This window comes from Camelus bactrianus, chromosome 20 (genome assembly GCF_048773025.1).
Source record: "Camelus bactrianus isolate YW-2024 breed Bactrian camel chromosome 20, ASM4877302v1, whole genome shotgun sequence".
In the NCBI taxonomy this organism is placed as follows: domain Eukaryota; kingdom Metazoa; phylum Chordata; class Mammalia; order Artiodactyla; family Camelidae; genus Camelus; species Camelus bactrianus.
The window spans coordinates 25522093-25544163 of NC_133558.1; the positions used below are offsets into that span (position 1 = coordinate 25522093).

The window sequence follows — 22071 nt, forward strand, 5'->3', positions numbered from 1 at the left end:
TGCTGCCAGAGCCTCCACGGCCTCCTGTTCCAGGACCCCTGGGGCCTCCAGCCCCTCTCACAGCACCAGCATCAGCTTTTGTCTCCGAGAAGTGTTTGTGCCTTTTTATATGGCAAAACGGTCATTCTTGAAATCCACTCTGTGAGCCCACTCCCCTGAGGAGCTCCCCCTGAGAGCACCTGGCTGGCTGGGGGCTGGAGAGCTGTGCCATCAGGTGCCCAGTCGGTTCATCAGCTTTGTTTGCCATCCTGTTTGGCAAATGAGCCAGAAACCAGAGCATCACTGAGTGCATAGAGGGTGAGAGCTTTCAGGACAGGGAAGGAAGTGACTCTTGGTTGGCCTTGGGAGGGGAAATAATGAAATAGACTGGGTCCCTGGAAAATGTCCCCTGCTGGGCACAGCTGCGGGTCCACTTGAGATCAGGGCTAGAGGTCAGGCCACAACAACAGAGGGAGACCCTGAGCTCTCCCCAACCACAGGCCAGTCTCAAATTCTGAAGTGTTACCAAATCACTAGTCAGACGGGGCTGAGAGAAATGACCAGAGAAGGGAGTGGAAACTGCTAGGCTATGATCCGGTGGAGATGCAGGAGACAACTCACAGTCCTGCAGGCCTCGATGGCTGCTGCCTCTTCAGGCTGGATGCCAGGTGTGACCAGTGAGGTCCAGGGTGGCTGCAGCTTACCCTTGAGTCTGCATTCCAAGAGTGGGGCGTGGTGGTGCAGGTTGCTGGGAGGAGCTGGCCCAGAAACTTTCAGATTTTCCATTTTGCATTTGTTTTCTATTATTCAAGAGAAGGGAGTGAGTGGGTCCCACATTCCTTTTATGAGGACCCTAGGGAGATGGTTTTGTCCAGCCTGAGTGTGTCAGAGACAGTGCAATTTAGAAGGCTCCGGGCAAGAGTCAGGCCATTGCCAGGATCCCATCCGTCCTTCCCTGCCTTGGGGGACTCTGACAGGTTTTACAGTGACCTTGACTCAGCCATGGAGGTGATCTGGGCTCCTGAAAGCCAGGGACAGCTTCCCCACCCCGGCTCAGAGCCATTCTTTTTGGAGAGAACTTCTGGGGTCCTGCAGGCTCCTCGGCAGAGCATTTCCTGCCCTGGCCTGTCTGAAGGATGCTACAGCTGGGGGGAAGGGTGGGGGTGCGGCTGGGGAGATTTTCTAAGACAGAGGCTGTTGCAGGTGGGCGGTCAGCGTGTAACTCTGGGGACACCTTTTATTTTAGACTTCGGTTGATGGTTTCATTTTTCATCTTGGTCACAGTGGGTTTATCAGCCACCTCGAGGCACTGAAAGACCACAATGAGAAGACCTGCATGATGCCTCCTTTTCACCTGGTTTCCAAACGTGTGAAATGTGGCACGTTTCCTCTTTGACTGCAGAGCTTTAATTCTGTGAAGGGGCAGTGTGGGTTCGGTCCTAACCACCTTCTCTCCAGAGAAAAGGCAAACAGGTGGGAACAGCCAGGGGTGAAGGGGATAACCACCCCGACAAAGGGGAGGAGGAGACGGGCCCAGAAGGAGGGGTCTCAGTCACTTACTCTCAGGCAGCGACAGAGGGGACCTTCAGAAGCCCTCTGCCCCCAGGGGCACACACCAGCTGTGTCTGGCAGGGTAGACTAACTGCAGGGACAGATAGCTCCTTAATCTCAGTGGCTTAACTAGAGACAGTCCAGTGCAGGTCAGCAGGAAACTCTGCTCCCCACAGTCATTCAGGGATCCAGGCTCCTTCTGTCCTGTGGTTCCAGTCGCAGGGCTGGGAGTTCTCCACTGGATCATCTGTGTCTGACTGGCAAGTGGAGGAGGGGAGGGTGTCGAGGATTGTGTGGGAGGTCTTACGGACCAAGCCCGGAGGGGGCCTATACCACTTTCCTCCATGATCCACCGGCCAAACTAAACATCAAGGGAGGCTGGGAAATGTGGTCTCTGTATGTTAAGGGTTGAATTGTGCCCCCCCCAAAAAGATATCTTCAAGTCCTAACTCTCAGTACCCTAGAATGTGACCTTGTTTGGAAGTAGGGTCTTTACAGAGGTAATCAACTGAAAATGAAGTCATAAGGGTGGGCCCTAATCCAGTATGACTGACATCCTTATACAAAAGGGAAACTTGGACACAGAGAGACAGGCACAGAGGGAAGGGGATGTGAAGACACAGGGACAATGCCATCTATCTACAAGCCAAGGACGCCTGAGGCTACCAGAAGCTCAGAGAGAGTCGTGGAACCCTCAGAAGGTACCAACACTGCCGACACCTTGATTTCAGACTTCTCGCCTCTGGAACTGTGAGATAATACATTTCTGTTGTTGAAGCCTATAGTTTGTGGTGCTTTGTTACAGCAGCCCCAGGAGCTAACACACACTATGCTCAGATTTGGGGAGCATTTAGCCAGCTCTGCCACACAATCTTCTTGTTAAAAGAAAGAGAGCAGATGGCTCTTAGGGCAACGCCTGCCCTCTCGCTGGTTCTACCTACCTCTCAGACCAAGTCCCTCTCCCCACGGCTCTCTCCCTCCCCAGGGTTTTCTCTCACCTCGTCCCCACTGCTGACACTAATCCCTCCCAGGGGAGGTGGAGGGAGGCCCAGTCATTTCTGGCCAGAATCCCCAAGTGGAGAAGAGAGACCGATTTTGCTGTTTTCACCTCACTGTTTTCTCTTCCTTGCTCCACGGGTGCACAGAACCTGCCAGCACTTTGCTAAGTGACCTCAAGCAAATCCTCTGACTCTGGTGGGATTCAGTTCCCCTCCCTGTAAAGTGGGAGTGATCCCCATTGACTTCTCTTTCAACAGAGGGGTCAGTTAGGAGAACGATGCTGTGACACTTGGAGCTGCATCCGCCCAAGAGAGCAATAATCACTGTAGCTCAAGAGGCTATAAATCCTCCCCAGCTGACTGCCCGGAGCTAAACAGGCCCCAGCACTTGGGAAACTAGCTGGACTGGAGGTGGGGAGGTGTGGGCAGCGATCGTGGCACTGCACAGGGGGAAGGGTCTCTTTTGTCCAGCCAGCCTCCTCCCTTCCCCAGACCTGGGGGACTGGGCTGGAGCCACCTGGACCAGGAAGGGGTGGACTGAGCTGGAGCCCCTGGGAATTAGCAGCTGTACCTGCTGCCTTGCTGAGACTTGGCACAGCTGATGCAATGACAACCAGGAAGATGGAGGGCCCTGGAGAATAACAGTGGTGTTAACGCTGCCACCTACCGAGGACTTATTAGTGCCAGATTCTGGGTGAGTGCTGCTTCTGATTGTCCAACAGTCCTGCTGGTGTGACTGTGGGTTGTGCCATCAGTGTGCGGGTCTGGGTGGGTCACATCCAAGCTCTCTTGGGCTCTCTAGACCTATCTTGTGCTAGTTCCTTCACTGCTTTACTCTTTGGGATTTTCATTTATAAAATAGAGATAAAAATGATCCCACTTCACAACCCAGAGTTGCTCCCAGAAGTGCTGGGTCAGGGGGCAGAGGGCAGGGACTGATAAGAAAAGCAGGAGGCAGAGGGGTGGAGCCCTTGGCCCCAGGGACATCCCCCCACCACACTCCTCCACCACTGAGAACTGCTGGCAGCCACGTTCCCCCGGCTCCAGGCGGAAGAGGGATTCCGGGGCCCACTCCTGCGTTCTCTGCCTTACCCCAGCAGCAGGTCTTCAGACTCTCCTGGCGACGACCAGGCAACAGCAATGGTGAGCATTAAATGGAAAAACACTCACATGGCTCCTGGAACACTGCCTGGCTCAAGGCAAGTGCGTAGTAAATGTTGGCCTTTATTATTATCCCCATTTTACGGATTGTGAGACCAAGGCTCAGAAATGTTCCGTGAGTGACTGAGCTGGATCTGAACCCAAGACTGACAGAGCCTAAGATCTGGGCGTAGCTGTGTGCTTGCGTGTGTGTGTGTGTGTGTGTGTGTGTGTGTGTGTGTGTGTACATGTGTATTTATACTAGGCTAGAAGACATTGGCTCTTTCCTCAGCTGGTCCCTCATAAGAGGGATATGGTCTTGAGCTTTGGAAAACAAATAAGCTTCTTAGGAACTTGGAGCTTGGGAAGGAACCTGAACTATATAGACAAGAGATACCTGTCCTTTTTAGCAGCTCTTTCTCCTCTCCCCACCTCTCCTCTTTTCTGCGCTCCCCTCCCTCCTCTCCTCCTCCCCCTCCTCCACATTGAAAGACTCTGTTCTGCCCACTGGCCAGGTCTTCCTACCAAGGAGAGGTTCCCCGCAGCCAGGGACAAAGGAGTAGGGTGGCCTGCTCTGGGATCTGCCTCCATAGGTTCGGGGCCTTGCAGCATCGTTTCCTCCGGTGCTTACATCAGTTACTCCCAGTCCCATTTCTGAAGATGATCTGAAAGCCAAGTTTTCTTAGTGGAAGCTGAGGGTACCCCACTTTACGGCCACAGGAAAAGCTTTGGGCATGAGGGTAAGGAGCCAGACCCAGAACTCTGGGCTGCGGAGGAAGCCTGTACCCTCTCCTGCACCAGCCTTGGGGGCCGGTGGACCTGGGATGAATGCCAGCACGTGGCCCAGAGTGGGAGCTCAGTACGTGGTAGCTTTTTTTTTGGTTCATGGTTAGTGTTAGTCTAGCAAGCAGTGTTCCATCCCCTCAGCTCCTGGTTCCTGGGGAGCTCTTCCTGCCCTCTGATCTAGGGGACTTGTCTTGGTCCACTGGGCTGCTGTAACAAAGTATCAGAGACATGGTGGCTTATAAACAAACATTTATTTCTCAGTTCTGAAGACTTAAAGTCCAAGATCCTGACACCAGTAGATTTGGTGTCTGGTGGGAGCCCGTTTCCCCGTTCATCGATGACAATTTTTTTCTGTGTGTCCCCACATGGTAGAAGGGAGGAGGGAGTCCTCTGGGGTCTCTTTTATAAGGGCATCGATGCCAATCACTAGGGCTCTGCTATCATCACCTAATCAGTTCCCAAAGGCCCCCCTCTAAATATCATCACCTTGAAGGGCAGGATTTCAACATATGAATTTGAAGGAACACAGACATTCAGACAGTTGAAAGGCCTGAGCGAGGGACCCTAATAACAGTGTGGGGAGAGGAGAGGATGGTACTCCTTGGACATCATCTGTCCTCTCTCCCAGCCCATCCTTCTTATGATAAGGTTTTGAGCACCTACAATGTATGGGCACTTGGATTGATGTGTTTCAATTGCAATAAACATTATATTTTACCTACTATGTGCCGGGTACTGTGCTGCCACTGCTTGTCCAGAGATGAATGAGGAAACTTCCCTTCCCCCAGGGAGCTAGCTCACAGTCTAATGAGGGAAAGTCATAAAGACAGTGACAGAACATGGTGAGTGCTACAATACATTTCATTTGTTATTTTAAGCCAGAGTCACTGAGCACCTAGTGTGAGCCAAGCACTACACAGGGTGCTGTGGGTATAGAGATGAGTGGAACGAGACCCCTGTCCTCAAGGGGCTCAGAGTCCATGGGGAAACCGAGAAATTAACCAGCAACTTTCAAGAGGGTTCCCAAGTGCCCAGATGGCACAAGTGACCGAGGGACTGCGGAACTGGGGTGGGGGTGGCAATCATAGAAAGTTTCCAGGTGGGGTGACTTCTTCACTGAAGCTCAAAGGGTGGGCAGAAATTGGGGAATCCTAGAGGACAGCCGTGTTTAGGGGGGACTTCCAAGGCTCTTACTGCTGATAAGAGGATCTATGCTGCCTTGAAGGGATGTTGAGGGGCCGGGGTGATGCAGGGAGTTTTCTAAGACGAGGCTGCCTGAGCTGGGTCCTGCAGCATGAGTAGGAGCTCAGGCAGGTGAGGTGGGTGAGGACACTTCAGACTGAGGGGACTGCTTGTGCAAAAGCAAAGAGGTGGAAGGAAGCACTTGCAAGAGGTCCTGTTGAGAGGTAAGCTGAAGGCAGTCCAAACAGCTTTCTTAGATGCTAACAAGTTTGGAGGACTTGGTCCTGGGTGATGGGAAACCCAATGGATGGGCTCAGGGATGAGGTCAGATAAGTGTTTGAGAAAGCTAATTCTCTAGGGGACTGGATAAGGCAGGAGGGAGAGAAGTTGTTTAAAAAAAAAAAAAGGGAATCGGACTTTGGACCTACTCTGAAACTTAACGTACCTCACAAGATGAGGAGACAAATCCTCCCCTCGTCTAATACACAACCTTCCAGCAGCTGCAGGGCACATGCATGGAAGCACCAGAGCACAGCACCCAATGTCATCCATCACACCCAGAGACAGTACTTGGGGGATGGGGGAGGCATCTGCCAAAGCTGAACACCTGATGAGGAGACAGAATCCACGATGGTACATGCTGAGATGAGATGTAGAATCAGAGCAAACCCAGAGGTTTTGGACCCCGTGTTCAAAGGGGAGGTAAGTAGTCTGCCACCCAAATGCCTCTGGGCTCAGGGTCTGGCCCCATCCCTGGGTACCCTCATCTGTCTACTGTCTTCAGCTGTGCTCTCCCAGCAAGGGTTTAAGCACGAGTAGTTTGTTTTATTTGGGAGGTGCCCCCGGGGAGGCACTAGTCCCCTGCTGTTGGAAAGTGAGACAGGCCAGGGAAGTGGGTGCATTAGTGAGCAGGTTACTGCTCTGGAAAACTGGGGCTCCACCACACTGGGACCTCTGGGAGACTGTGATACATGCCTCTGAGTTGTCCCACCCAAGGGGTGAGAAGCTAGGGTATTTATCCATCCACTCCCACCCATCCATGCAAAAGGTACCCACCCTGCACTAACTGAACACAAAAATCTCCCCCCAGACAGAGAAGGCCACCCTCCTGCCCCTGCCTCCAACAGAGAGAAAGTGGTCTTTCAAGTACTGAGGCAGGACCTCAACAGCATCTGCTTATCCCAAGAGTGCTGATCACAACTGTAATTGTAATACGAATGGCTCCAATAATTACTTGTTTAATGTCTCCTTCCTGCATTAGAATGTAAACCCTCTGATGACAGAGACTGCATCATCACTTTATCCCCAGGACCTAGTTCAGTGTGTGGCTCACGGCAAGTGTTCAATTTTTTATAGATTTTTTTTATAGAGTAAATGTAATTTGGAGGTTGATAAGTTCATGGTAAAGGATCAGTTCTGTCTGGATACTTTCTCTAGCCTCTTATTTTCCTCTTTCCAACCCTCAACCCTGATGTAGCAGAGCCTGCAAGGTGTTTGCCTGACATACATACATACATACATACATACATACATACATACATCTATCTATCTATCTATCTATCTATCTATCTATCTATCTATCTATCTATCATCTATCATCTATCATAGCTTGCCTTCTGCCAGAGTAATAAAAGCCCTAATATTTAACCTTGCCAGTGACTGTTTGGAATAAAGTATACTCTCCCCAACCTCCTTCAAAGCTAAGTGTACCTATGTGTCTGAGTGCTGACCATTGGATGTGGAACTGACAAGTGCCTCTCTCAGGATGCCTCCATTGGGTGGAGGTGCACTCATCTTGCCTTTCCTCCTTCCTGCTGGCTGGAATTTGAAAATCATGGCCATAGCAGGAACAGCTACCTTGGATCATTAGGTAGAATCCTTGAACTATGAGAATGGTGGAAGCTGGAAGAGCCAGAGCCCCCTGATGGTCAGGGAGCCTCTGCTCTAGCCCTGGGATGAACCTCCAGCCTTGCTTTACATGACAGAGCCCTTGGTTATGCCACTGTTATTAGGGATTTTCTGTCACTCGCAGCTGAACAAGCTAATCCTAAGTGGCACATAAGGTGACTGGTAGGCTGGCTTCTGGTTAGAGGAGGGAATAAATGACTCTTAGGTAGTGGAGGTAGAGCTGCTGGAGAGGAAGATCTCTCTTGCTGAGTGGGAGCCCCTGGTTCCTCCCACTAGAGGCCTCGTCCCACCTCCCCCTCTCCCCTCCCTGTAGACATCCCACCTCTCTCTGGGTTCTGAAAAGTTCTGTTCTCTCCCTGAGGAGCAGCTGCTCCAACAGACTCCCTTTCCCTTTGGAATGGTTCAGACATGCCCCATGGTAGATCCAGGCCTGAGTACTGCTGCCATCCTCCTTCCCAACAGTGACATCAAACTTCGTTTTTTTTTGGGGGGGGGGGGACGGGGGGGTAGTGGTAATTCCCTTTTCCTATTGGGACTCCTCAATCCTTTAGGGAACACAAAATCAGTACCTTCTTAGCACTGTTTCCCACAGCCTGGTTGAGGGTGAATCTGTGTCCCAACCATACCTGCTCCCTGGTCTGCACTGTGTTGGGGTGGGGGTGGATAGGAAGGCAAGTAAAATACAGCGTCCCCACGAAGCGGAGAGACAAAAGATGCAGCAGGCACATAGGACAGCCTTGGGCACACAGATGCAGAGGTTATAAGAGCCCAGAGATTCAGAGCCGGGGCCATGGGGGCTGCGAGAGTGGGGGGAACCTCTAGACACACACACACACAAACACACACACACACACCCGCACCCGCCGGTAGGGCTCCATTGACCCATTTGTCGTTGCCCCTCAACCTTGGCTGTCCCAGGACTGCGTTCAGGACAGAGCCTGGGAAAGAGGAGAGGACTTGGGGACAGGGTAACCCCGCCGGTGTGTCTTTCTGACTAGTCACTCGCAGCTCTTGGATTTACACTTTCCAGAAGGGGTCTGACGGGCGGTGTGACCTTGGCCAAGTCCCGTGCGCCCCTCTGGCCTCAGTTTCCTTTGGGGTACCCTGGACAGCTGGGGATGGTTTGGCTTCCCTTACCGGGGAACCCGGGAGGAGGTCCGAGTGCGGGGTCGGGGCGGCTCTGGAAGCCGGCGGCCCGACTCCTGAGCTTCCCGAGCCCGAGCGGCGCCCGCCGGGAGCGCAGTGTCCGGGACCTCCTGCCCGGCCCCGGACGGGCTGGCCTAGGGGCCTCGGCCGGCGGGGACGGAAAGCCAGGGACCCGCCCGGCCCCTCCTGCGGGCGGGGCGGCCCCGCGCCGGCTCCTCCCCCGGCGCCCGCGCCGCCCGGGCTCAGTGACCGCGCCGCGCCGCAGGTGGCAGCGATGGCCCAGTCCTGAGCACCCCGCCATGGCCGGCGCCCCCTGGCCGCTCCGCCTGGCGCTGCTGCTGCTCGGGGCGGTGGGCAGGGCCGGCCCCCGCCCCCAGGTGAGACCCGCGGGGACCCGGGGACCCGGGAGGCGGCCGTGCGGGCTGCGGGCGCGGAGTCGGGGCAGCGGCAGCCACGACTTGAGCGAAACTCCGCGACCGCGGGCGGCGGGAACCCAAGCCTCGGGGGAGTAGGGCCTGGAGAGTTGGGCGCCCTGGGCTGGGTGGCCGAGGTTGCGGCTTGGACAGCTGACGACTCCCCCAGCCCTGGCGAGGCGCCTCTTTCCTGGCCGCCCCGGCCCCTCCGCCCGGCCACCAGCTGCCCCGCGGCCGCCCTGCGCTGACTTCTGCGCCGCATCTCCCCAGAGCACTTTCCCAACTCCATCTCCCCCAGACCGTGCTGGCGGCCCGGCTACAGCCCGAGCACCCCGACTCCCCTCTCCCACCATAACCCGGACCCCTCCCCTCCGTTCCTGCCCCTCACCCGCCCCGCTACCTGTCAGAGACCCTCAGGGAAGGCAGAGAGGCCAGGGTGTGGACACCCAGCTCCATTCACCCCCTCACCAGCCCCCCACCACAGCCTTTGACTCATCGCCCCAGGGACCCTGCAGTGGCAGCTTGTCCTTCCTCCTGACCTCCCAGATGGAACTTGAGTGCCCCGCCCCCCCGCCCCTGCAGCAAACACGTAGAAGGCACCTTGCTCCTCTGGAAGCAGGCAGGGCCCCCTCACACAATCACCTGACGCCCCCATTTTGACCCCCTTGGTTGTCAACATACACCAGAGCTCATACTGGGACATGCGGAGACACCTTGGTCTCCCAGATACCCTTGGAGAGCTGAGCACAGGTGGACCCCTTCCACCCCCTCTCTGCCTTCCTTGCCTCCAGGTTCCTTGGCTGGGGGCTGTGGTCAGCCTGCTTTGGGAGAGGAGGGTTGTCCAAAAATGCTGTGAGTTGCCTGAGTAACGAGGAGGCACAGGCTTGGGTGGCCTGTCTGTGCCAGGGATCTGTCTCTTCCCGTGACCTCCTACTCTTACCCCCAGACATGAAGAACCAAGAGCTTTGGGAAGTGGGCTTGAAATTTGTCCCAGCATAGGTGGGAGGCAGGAGGAGGGGTCTCTGGTGAGGGCCGACTCCACACCTGCCTGAGAACCCTGAAGTGGACAGATGTGCCTCCTGGCTAAAGTGCCAGCCCTTCTTCAGCCCACGTATTTTTCCCCCTGGACTCCTTCCCTCCCTCTCCCTGTCCTCCAGCCCAACTGCTGCCTCTGCTTTAGGAGACACCTCCCTCCCCGGCACTTTCCCCCACCCCCTCAGCCAGGCCTTGGCTTCCCTGGTGTACTTGGGATCTTTGGGGAGCCAGGGCTGCAGACCCAGTACCTGCTTCTCTCTCATCTTTACCTCTTCCTCTGGCTGGGACAGGGTGAGGGTGGAGGGCTCTGCTGCCTGGTTCCATCCTGCTCCAGGCCGAGTTTGCAGACCTGGTTTGGATTAAGGGAAGAGGAGAGGTTCTGGAGGCTGCCTGTCTTCTCTCCAAAGTTCCTTTGCCCAGAGGAGTCTGGCTCCTTGAACCTGCCCTTTCTTCTGACCCATCATTCCTCAGCCCTGGGCCGAGGGCAAAAGTCGAATATCCTGGGGCTGTAACAGTCCTGGGGTGGCAGAGATGGGCAGGATGAGCCAGCCTCTGAGCAGAGATGGGGAACTTTGGGCAGTGCCCCATCGGGGGGCCTGAGCATCCCTGGCGCATGGAGATCTGAGTGATGGGTGTTGAGGTCAGACTGCAGTGATTGCGACACAACCTCATGCCCGAGTATAAGACTCTAAACAATGGTGAATGTAGTGTTTTATTTTCTGTTCATGAGATCAGCAAGACTAGGTTTACTCACTCCGTGTCACTGACGGGAGGGCAAATCTCAGAAAGGGAAGGTTTTCTGTGTAAGGTGACCCAGTGGTTGCAGCACAGAGGGGAGAAAGGGGTGCCGGGCTGAGCTGGTGCCTAATACCTGCCCACCCAGGTGGGGCTGAAGGGAGGATGAGGGGTGAGCCGCCCGCTGTTGGGCTGGCGGGGCTGGGGGTGCAGGCAGTGGGGGTGGGGTAACTGAACTGACCTCTGAAGAAGGGGACCTAGGCCACTCCTTTATTGTCTCTGGGAAGGACCCCCCCCCCCCATTAAGACCCTTGTGAGGTAGCTGGTCTACTGGAGGAGGAGCCAGGCAAGCCTTGACATCCAAAATTAGAACCAGACAAAACGGGGTTCAAATATCAGCTCTGAAGTTACCTGGTGATCTTGGGTGGACACTTGACCATCCTGGACCTTTTTCCTCATCTTGAATAGGGGTCACAAGCTCTCCTCATTGGGTTATAGAGAGGATTGAGACACTGGCACCCTGAAATGGCAGCTTTAGTCACTCAGAGGAACTGACCCATTTGTCTTCGGGAATCTGGAAGACTTTTCCTGGGCAGCAGAACAGGGCTTGGAGGGGGGCTGTTGGAGGCCCCGTGCCTCTGCGCCCTAGTGACGGGTGGATGGCGTCCAGAGTGTGCGGTGGTCAGCATGGACTTTGTTCTGAGCTGGGCTCCCTCCCAGGCATGGACTCCAGTAGGGGCTGGGGCAGGAGCAACCAAGAAACCACATCCTGCCCTCGGGTGCATTGCTCTGAGGAAAAACAGGCCCTTCCTTAGCTGCAGCCTGCCCCTGGGCAGATTCCTTTGTGTGTGTACGTGTGCACGTGCGATAGAGAGATACAGAGATATAGAGATACAAAGATACATAGCGAGAGAGAGACACAGAGAGAGAGATGGCCCCGGGAGAGCGGTGTGGGCTCTGTATTTGTACGTGACCCTGTGTGTGACAGTCTGCCGGTGTGTGAAATGTCTCAGCATGTCCTTGTGTGCCTGACAGTATGTGTCTACGTGTTTGTGACCCCAAGTGTGATACTGTCTATTGGAAGATGTGTGTGTGTGTGTGTGAGAGAGAGAGAGACATCTTAGTGTGTGAATGGGTGTCTGCCAGTGTGTGTGTGTGTGTGTGTGTGTGTGTGGATGAGCGAATGCTTGTGACAGAAGTGGTGACTGTGTGTAACAGTGTGACTGAATGTATATCAGTCAAGGTGTGTGTGTGTTGGGGAGCAGTGTCTCCGCATGCCAGCGTGTGCCTGACAGTCTGTGTGTTCGTGTTAGAGACTCTGTATCATGTCTCAGTGTGTAAACATGTGCGTGACAGTGTAAACATGCGAGGGGTCTGGTGCATGTGAGAATGTGTGTGTGGTTTTCTTTCCCTGCCCTTCGGCTCAGGGAGACTTTGAGAAAAAAAAAAAATGAGGCCAAGAGCCACCCCTCCAGGTCCCCGAGGCCATCAGGGATGGTTGGGCTCTGGGAGGCAGGCAGAGAGGAAGGAGGCTGGGATCTGGAGAAGGTGCAGGGCTGCATCAGTCGGGAGGCCTCAGAGGTGTCATTGGAGCCCTCTTTCTCTTTTGGGGAGGCCCTCTCCCATTTTTCCCACCTCGGTGGCCTCTTATTCCTCCTTCCCCTCAATCAAAAAGGTTCCCCAAAAAGGAAAGAATCTGATTTCTTCTTCACACCGAGAAATGAAACTGGAGGGATTTTTCAGGGTAGCAGCCAGCATTCGGAGGAGTGCCTTCCCAGGGTGTTGGGAAGCCCTTCCCCTCGACAGTGACCACTCTTTCCACATCCTTGTCTTCCTACTCTTCTTCCTCCAAACACCACCCACTTGTACTGGGGTGGATATTTCCTAAAGGCTTTCACTTACTTTATCTTGTTGGTCTGTACAGAAAGTCTTTGAGAAGAATGATATGCCCATTTCACAGATGAGGAACCTGAGGCCCCAAAAGACTAATGTGTGGCCCATCCGTCCCACATTAACAGACAGAGCTGGAATTTAAACCGAGAACTCGTGACTCTGTCCCGTGCTCTATCCTGCACACCACTCCTTCCTGGGGTCCTCTTTCTCATCTCCTGCTTCCTCCCCAAACTCCTGAATCTGAGAGATGCCCCTTCCTTACTGTAACCTCCCCTCTGAGCATCATCCCATTTGCCTTCCCATGCCCCCATCAGAGAGACCCCATGAAGCCTGGCAAATCCTGATTCTAAAAACTGCCAGCCTGCCCTCACCCTGGCCCCACAGCCCCCAACTGCTGCTGTTTTCCAGGCCAGCTCTGCTGCCTCTGAAGGGCAGGGGCATCCACCACCGCATCCTCTCCTCCATGCAGCACCCCCAGCGCCTCCTCACCAGGCCTGGACAGGGACTCACATCATAGGAGGATAAAATGGGACGGGGGAAGTGGGGTGGTGGGAGGCTGTGCCCACCTCAGTTTCCTGCCTGTGGGCCTGGAGGCCTGGGCATCCTCACTGGGCTTTGCTACCGGCTATGTTTGCTGCTGGAAGATGTTTCAAATTAAGCAAAATGATCGATCAGTCCTTGGCGTGAAAGTATGCTCATTTCCTCCTGTTAGGAGTTTGTTGATCCTGAAATGAGGGAGGGATGGGACCCTGACTCCCGGGAAACCCAGCTGCCCATTCCACTCTGCCCTTTCGCCATACATGGGACGGCTGCTGTTGACTGCGAGTTTTCCATGTACCAGGAGCCATTCTAAGCATCAGCTCACTTAATGCTCACAACAATCCGGGGCAGATGGGGACTATTATTATCCCCAATTTGCACAGGGGTAAGCTGGGGCTAGAAGTTGAAACTCTTGCACAAGGTCACAAACTTAATTTATGGGAGAGCCAGGATCAGGTCTGGCTCTGAGCCCAAAGCCAGAGCTATTCACCCTTCTCTGTGTAACTGTGTTCTCCTGAGCTCCTGAGCCCTGCTGTACCAGGTGGCCCCAGCCTTGACCCAGACCAGAGCCTCGCATTTGTTCACTGCTCTCTCTCTGGCCCAGAAAATCCTCCTGAACCTCAGTGCAAGGCTTTCCTCTGCTTGCCGGAGCACTGATGTCCCCGTCTCTGCATCTCTGTTCCTGCTGGCCCTGCCCTGATGAAATGCCCACCCTCTGCCCTTGCTAGCTCAGTCTCTCCCCGACACACCCCTGTTTAACCCCCAGCTCACAGTCCTTGGAGTCCCCTGGGGCTCCCGAGTCTGCGCTGAGCCCTGTCCCAACCACTCCCTGAGCACTTTCATCCCCTGCCTTCTCTGCTGTGTCCTGCAGAGCATTTGACCCCACCCCACCTGAGGACATGGTGCTGTCTTAGGCCAGGGCTCTGCCATTCATCTTTATGTTCCCTGTGTTCCCCCATCCCTCCCCACCACCCAGAGCCTGGCACAATTAACTTCCATAAACACCAAGTGGGGAGAGGCCAGAGGTCCTGGTAGTTGGTGTTATGTGTGTCTGGAGAGGGGGTGTGGTGAGCAGTGTTTAGAGAACTTGTGCTGGTACAGGAAGAAGACAGAGGACCCATGTGTCAGGAAGCTCTCTTTCTGAGGGAGACGCAGCCCTGCCCTCGGGGAGCCCCAGTCTGCATATAGTTTCATGTTGGAAGCTCTGCTCAGAGCAGGTGTCAGGGCTGCCTGTATCTGGAAGCTCCCTGGGGTGTTGGCGGCCAGATTGGCCTTCACGGTGCTGTCCTTAGCCTTGAGCCCCACTCCCCCACCCCCATCCCCAATCCCATCGAGACTTCTAGTTTCCATGCTTCCTTGTCCTTACTCCCTTGCCCCAGACACACCTTCTGCCCCAATTCCCAGCAGTGACCTTGCTTCCAGCCTACTTTCTTCCTAGAAAGAGAGATCAGGGAGGGTTTCTCCCCAGTCCTTCTGCTCTGACCACCAGCAGCTGCTGCATTCAGGGACAGGAGGAGGAGGGAAGGGGGTGTGGTGGTGGCGGGGAGGTGATCCACCAGGACTGGCCCTAATGAAAACTGTTGCAGCCCCTCAGCTGTAGCAAAAATCAGGACCCTGCCTTCGCTGCTTGTTTGATTCCTTGTTTGTTTGTTCATTTGTTTAAAAACAAATACAGTTGACCTTTGCCCTCAGAAGACCACTGTCCTTCGGGCATTCCTGCCTTGGCCTCTGCACACTTACTCCAAGAATGTGGCTGGGGCTTCCTGTGCGGCCAGGGATGGGCATATGACAACCTGTGTCTTTATGAGAAGTATCTCATAGCCACCACTCAGCTCAAATCCGGGCAGGATTATCCAGAAACCAGATCCAGTGTGTGCTTAGGGCACCACCCGTCAAGGATGCAGGCTTCCAAAAAGAAGCTACTTTGATTTCAGCACACGTGTATATTATTGTAATTTCAAAAAGTGAAATTTTGTTTTAAATTATGAATAAGTCTTAAATTTTATACAAGGGGCTGCCTGGTCATTTTAGTATCTGCAGCCTCTAAATGAGGAATATTTATAATCTTAAGCCTGTTCAGGAAAAAATACAAATGAAAAAGAAACACAGTCCCAAGACATATGTAAAGGAAGTGCACTAAAATGTGTGGAAATGGAGAATTCTCATTTGGGTGGGTCTGTTTGGGTCTCTGCTAAAAAGCCTATTCTGTTACATTATCTGAACATTGAGGTTCATATCCCCCTACTCAGAGATAGCGGGACCCCTCCCATTGCAGGAAAATGATCTCCATGTTCTGGGATTTTTCTGACCCCTTCACCCCATGTCCTTAGAACTTCTCGTTGATAGAAGCTGGAGTGAATATTTGATCTGTGTTGTTATGTGAGGGGGAGACCGACGGAGGTCGTGTTTGCCTCCCAGATAACGTGATTGCATTCTGTAGGATGGAAGCTGGAGGGAAGCGTTACCAGGCTCTGCAGCACTGAATCCCACTGCGGCCTGCACCCTCCAGTACTCCACCAAGTCACCTATCTGGGGCACTCTGGGTCCCAGCCTTAGCTCTGCTCCTGGGGCCCTGTGTGACCTTGCCTGAGCCTCTCTCCCACTCTGGGCCTACATGTCCCCTTCTAGAATGGTGGATGAAAGTGTGAGAACTTCACAGGCAGGCTGACTGGGCGCTGGAAAGGAGCCCATGGCAGTCACGAACCCAGGGCCCTCAGGAGCTCTCTCTCGTGGGTGAGGGCAGATGGGACACTGAGTGAGACACACACTCTCCCTCCCCCTCCACCCACTCACCCCCATAGCATCCTTTCCGTAGTCACTCACTGCCACTTACTACACATCAAGCTATGCACTGGTGCCCTTCAGGATGGAGATGGAAAACACCCACCTGGAGCCCCTGTTCAGGTTGTCACCCCCTTTCAGAGATGGCCAGTGCCTGGTGGAGTTTGGGGCCCAGAGGTCCCCTGGAGATCAAGAAACCAAGTGTGCGTGGGGATAGGAGGTAAAAGGGACGTTGGCTGGACCCAAGGGGCCCCCATTTCTTTCTTCTCCCCAGGGTGCCACTGTGTCCCTCTCAGAGACAGTGCAGAAATGGCGAGAATACCGGCGCCAGTGCCAGCGCTTCCTGAGTGAGGCTCCGCTCCCAGCCACAGGTGAGTCCAGGTGGGGCCCTTGCCCAGCCTGTTCCCGGGAGGCCCCCAAGCCTGGCTGGGCAGCCTTTGCCTCCCTAGGATGCCACATCTGCTCTGTGCCTTGGGGTGTCGTCTGGTTGCTGCCATATTCCCCCTCGCCCTTGGCTGGAGCCGGCAGGAGCCGGGCCCTGGCCTGCCATTCTGGATCCTCCTCTGCACTTCCTGGCCTGTGCAGGGGTGGGAGGCCTAACCCACTTATTCCTAGGTATAGGAATATATGTTTGGGGGAGTTTGTGGGGTGGTTTAAAGAGGAGAGGATGGAGCCAGCTAGGCCTGGGGTCCAGTTCTGACCTGCGGTCACCAGTGACCTGATGAAGGTTCTCTTGGCCTGGTGAGCTACCATCCCCCTCATCTGTGGTCTGTAATTTAAGACCTGGCCCATGCGGATGGTTTACTGAGCACCTCCTATGCTCGGAAATCTACACTGCACATACCATTTGTCCCTACAAAGCGCTGTGGTTCAGAGATCACCCCCATTTTACAGGTAAGGAAACAGAGACCTTAAGTACTTTGCTCAAAGTTCCACTGCTGCTAAGTGACCCAGTCCCCTTGCGTAGCTGGGCAGGTAGGAAGCCTCTGCTGAGGCTGGCCTGGCCCAGGTCTGCTCACCAGCCTCCCAGGTGGGGAATGGGCAAAGTAGGGGAAAGCACCCCAGCCAGGCTGGGACTCAGACACCATCGCCCCACAACAGGACTGTTCTGCAACCGGACCTTTGACGACTATGCCTGCTGGCCAGATGGGCCACCGGGCTCCTTCGTGAATGTCAGCTGCCCCTGGTACCTGCCCTGGGCCAGCAGCGGTGAGTTCCCTTTTCCGCATATGAACCTCCCCTCCCCTGTGTCTAGGAGACCAGAGAGCTGGGGTGGAGTTGGGGCGGGCTGCACGCTACTTTCTTTCTGCTGAGACTTAGCCCTCCCCACCCCAGAGGGTCTTTAGGCCTCCTAATGGTGGTCTGTCTGTCTGTCCTTGAGGGTGGGGTGCGGGGAGGTGGGATTAGGTGTAACCTGAGCCTGAGGCCTGTGCTGGCAAGTGGGGTCTGTGTGGAAAGTGTGCGGTCTGACTTAAGAGAGAATTGTGAGCACTCCTGCATCTAGTAGTCAGGAAAGGAGTCAGGAAGGAACAGATCCTGGGGCCTTGGGGTGGAGGTGGGGTTACCCTGAGGTGTCATTGCTCTGATGCGCCCGCACGCACGTGTGTGTGTGTATGTGTGATGTGTGTTTGTAGGTGCCACTACCTGGTGGTGGCACAGAGCCCCTGCAGACTCTTCAGGGGTTCACTGCTCCAATGAACCCAGATGGGAGTAGTGATCAGAGCCTTGGTGGGGTTGTCCCCCAGGCCCTCCCCAGCTTGCTCCTGTCTGAGCTGCCTGCCCTCTCCCCGTAGATGAAAAAGTTGAGTCCTACAGTCATAGTTTTGCTTGCTGGTGTTCTAAGTGGCTGTGTGAGCTTGAGTGAATTTCTAGACGTTCCTCTGCCTTTGCTGGCCATGTGGGAGATGGGATGAAGCCAGGTGATTGGGGGTGTCAGGATTGGTTGCTGTTAATTTCTTTCACCCACCTGACTTACCTCCCCCACTTTCCCGATACACACACTTTCCCTGCCCCTCAAAGGTTTGGGACTGGTTGCCTGGCCAGCCTGGGCCGGGCCTCTAGACCCCAGGGAGCCAGGTGCAGGACAGGGCCCATCACTCAGCACTAAGCCGCCCCCAGCTTGCCTGCCGCTTGCGGCTCCATCCATCACCTTTAATTTTATTTGAGCAGGAAATAGGTCCTGGTGGTGCCCGTTTATGAGTGAACATGGTTTTATTGCTTTCTCCATGAAGATAACGGCCACTGCGCAGGCCCCCTGCCAGCCTCCGCCGCCTCCGCCCCCTCCCTGGATTCACCAAGCTAATTCACTCCCTTTTTTTGACACTCAAGATCACAGACTCTGCTTCCCTCTCCCCTCTCCCTGCAGAGACAACCACCCCGGACTCCTGCAGGATAACTGCTGTTTCTGGCATATCCTGGCTGAGGCTGGCACCGGCGGCTTCCCTCACCCCTCTCAGGGCATGGGGAGCGGGGAGGGGGCAGTTCTGGAACTGCCTTGGCCTGATCAAGGGAGTAGCCTGTGGAAGAACCACACAGTGGGAGTTAGGGTTGGGGAGAAGGAGGAGGGGGACGGGTCTCAGGCAGGGTCACAGCAGAAAACACACTCAGCTGGGAATTTGAAAAGGCTTTGATGGAGGGGCCACTTACAGAGGCTGGGTGGGGTTAAGGGGCCAGTGAGGTAGGTAAAGCACCAAGGACTGCAACAGTGGGGAACTTTAACATCCCCAGACCGGAGTGGGGCGGGAACGGTGTTATGGAGCCCTCATGACACCGGAGGTCATGGTGGTAGAGAGGTCACCAGCAGGGCAGGACTGTGGCCACAGAGGGGCAAAGCCACTGCCAGAACCTCAGAATCAAAGCAAGAAGGGAGCAAGAGAGAAATACCCTGGCCTCTCTCTCCTTCCACCCTCCTACCTTCTGCCGGTGTCTCCCATTGGCCAAACCCAGCAGAGGGCAGGGAGCCCAAGCGATGCTGTCCACAGGGGTCAGCCTCCTGGGTTTGCAGAGCAGGGCGGAGGAGTGCGGGACTAATTAATTAAATAATTAAGTTCAAAGCAGTTACCAGACACCTGGCTTGGATTGTGTCAGGAGCGAGTGTTGTCAGTAAGACCTTAGGGGTGTGTGAGTGTGTGTGCACTGGGGAGAAGGGGTGACCCTCACCATGGGGCTGAAGAGGTCAGCTCGGGGCCCCAGGGGGTGCTAAGGGAGGTCAGAGCCCCCTCTTCTGCATGGGGTGTGGCATCGGGAAGGCTACCAAAAGGAGGTGACATGGGAGCCAGGCCTGAGAGAACAGGCAGATGGAGAGGAGGAAGGAGGGCCCTCCAAGGAGGGAGGACATCCAGGCACCACCTTGGAGATGGGGCTAGGCCTCAGGCCTCAGAGCTGTACAATGTCCCAGGGAAACTGGCCAAGTCCTTAAATTCTGACCCCTCTGATTCAGATTTGGGGATTGCACGGAGATGGTGAAAGCTGATGAGTCAAGGAAGGAAGGTGTTCCAAGGAGATGCCTCTCATCCACAAGATTTTCTGTGTAAACCAGAAGGCTGAAGTGACTTCAGAGAGCTTGCTGCTGCCTGCGGGCCCTCCAACAGCCTTGTTTACCCACAAACAACTGATCTGTTTATTACAAATCATTCCAGTCTCATTAGCTGCACCTCCTCCTGATCCCAACTTGTTTGTTAGCTTGGTTCTAATTTTAGGAGATCCATAAAATGTTTTTAAAATAGCCTATAACTCACAATTCTTAGAAACTCAGACAGGTGCCTCCTTTGAGTACTGTTGAGCCTGGAAGCTTTCACAGGAGGCCGGGGTGGCCCCGTAGGAGTTCCAGCTGAGGTGGGGTCCTAAGCTCCAGCCCCACCCCAGTGACGGGGTGCCCTTTTGAGGAATCGGGGTTGGGCAGCCGCAGGGCTTCCATCGTGATCCTGTTTTGAAGACCTAACACCTGTCTTATCTCCTAATCCTCACACCACAGACCTAGGAAGTTATCATGGTTCTCATTTTACAGATGAGAAAACTGAGACCTGGGGAGGTCCCATAGCTGGTTGAGGGCAGAGCCAGGATTTGAACTCAAGTCTGTAGTTCAGAACCTGAGCTCCTTCTGGTTTGTGACGTGATGCACTACCCCTCACTCCCACCCCCAGCTGATGCCTTCAGTTGGAGCCCTGCCTTTGACCCTCATTCCAGCACTCTGGGGAGGGCCTGGGACCACCCTCTCCAAATCTCAGCTTCCTGGTCTGGGAGATGGGGGCCCAGGAGTCCTTGCCGGCCTTTGCTGTTGCCAGGTGCAGGAGTTAATGGATTCATGAGCGGCTCTCCACAGCTCTGAGTGCCCGCATCCACGTGGAAGGGCGGCTGTTAGCTTGATTACAGACGCCGCTGCAGTTTCCGGGAGGGGAAGTGTTTAATTGGGGGTTTTATTTCCAGCACCAGGGTCTGACTTAATGAAATATCCCTGGGCCTCCTGGCATGTGGCCTGCTGCCTCCTGGTGTTGACAAGACCGGAGCCAAGCCCCTGGCTGTGATTTACTAAGCAGCTCCTGGGCCAGATAAAGCTGGGCTGATGAGCTGGGCTGTGCCCAGGCCCACCCCACGTCCAGCCAAGATGGGCATCTGGGGACCACAGGCCCGGTCAGGAACCAGCCTTGACTTTTACTATTTGCTGCTAATGAAGGGTAATTGACAGACACACTCACATAGGCTCACTGAGCTCAGGGACACAATGATCCCTTGACACTGTGCCAGTAACACACACATCTGTGCACACACTGCCTCCCTGGCCTCACAGCTGGCCCTGAACGGAGAGCCTGAGACTGGCATGCACTGCTGGGGTCCACACTGGCAAGAGGAACTGCTAGGAGGACACTGGTTGTTGGCAAATCCAAGCCTAGAGGAAGGGCAGAGAAATGGCACTTCGTCATTGATGACTGTTAGCAGGGAGTTTAGCTGCTAACTTTTGACCTCTGGAGGCAGAGAGCTGGGGGATTGAATCCTGATTCTGCCACTTCCTGGCTAGATGATCTTGGGCAAGTCACTTGGCCTCTCAGAGGCTCAGTTTCTTCATCTGTAGAATGGGATTAACCGTGCCTACCTTGTAAGATGGTTGTGATGTCAGGCATACAACAGGTGTTCAAAACCCAATTCTGTGGGTCTGCAGCTTACAAAGAGGGTATGTAAGGGGCATGTGGGAAGGGAATCAGCAGTTTGAGTGCTTCCTCTTTGCCAGGCCCTGAGCCAGCTGTGGCAGGTGGCTATTATTAAGGTCATGCTCTGCGGGCTGAGTCCTGGAGAAATGGCACTTTGAAGGTTTGGGCCCCATCTGTGTGTCCTCTCCCCTCCCCTGGCCCCTCTGCCTCCTCTTGTCTTCCACTTCCTCACATCCAAACAGGCTGCCAGAGAAGGTTCTGACATCTGTCTCACTCCCCATGGAGTCAGCCCAGGTCCCCATTACTGCTCTGGGGTCATCTATCTCTGAAAACTGGTCTTGGCCTCCTTTCAGAGGACCCAGCCCCCGGTGAAGAATTCCAGGCACCAATGCAGCAGATGAGAGGCATTCGGGGGCCCTTCGGGTTGCTAAAATCAGACCTTGTGCCTCCCCTTCTCTGCCTTTTCTTTTCCTGATCATGTTCGTAAACACATCGGGGGCTGTTGGGACACTGCTCCTCCCACTGCCGGAAGTCCCGCCATTAGATTTTCAGGTTTTTGTTTCTCTTCCTGGAGAAGTCTCTTCAAATGCAGTTTCTTCTAGAAGCAGTGATGCTGCAAGCTGATTTATCCCATGGTATTACCAGATAACTTCTATCTCCCAAAGCGGGACCTGGGTCAGGGTTTGTGACAGGGAGCCGGAGAAAGGAGAGAGTTAGTGGGGAGGCTGTGTTGGGATACGGGGGCCGGCTCAGGAAGGACCAGGGTCCCACTGCCAGGCCCTGCCGATGCCTGACCCTGAGGGCAGAGGGCTGTCACGGGTCCCTGAAGTAAAGGGACAT

The 22071-nt window shown here is 54.7% G+C and overlaps 1 protein-coding gene across 2 annotated transcripts in view; it reads left to right on the forward strand.

Annotated features, from left to right (window-relative positions):
• The first annotated feature begins 8932 nt into the window (after positions 1-8932).
• GLP1R (glucagon like peptide 1 receptor) overlaps positions 8933-22071 on the forward strand; it is a 31922-nt gene continuing 18783 nt past the window's right edge. For both annotated transcript variants that reach the window (XM_074348645.1, XM_074348646.1), the window contains exons 1-3: positions 8933-9067; positions 16362-16458; positions 17189-17296. In XM_074348645.1, the coding sequence (XP_074204746.1) occupies positions 8990-9067; positions 16362-16458; positions 17189-17296 (283 nt within the window). In that variant the 5' untranslated portion in view covers positions 8933-8989. The remainder of the gene's footprint in view (positions 9068-16361; positions 16459-17188; positions 17297-22071) is intronic.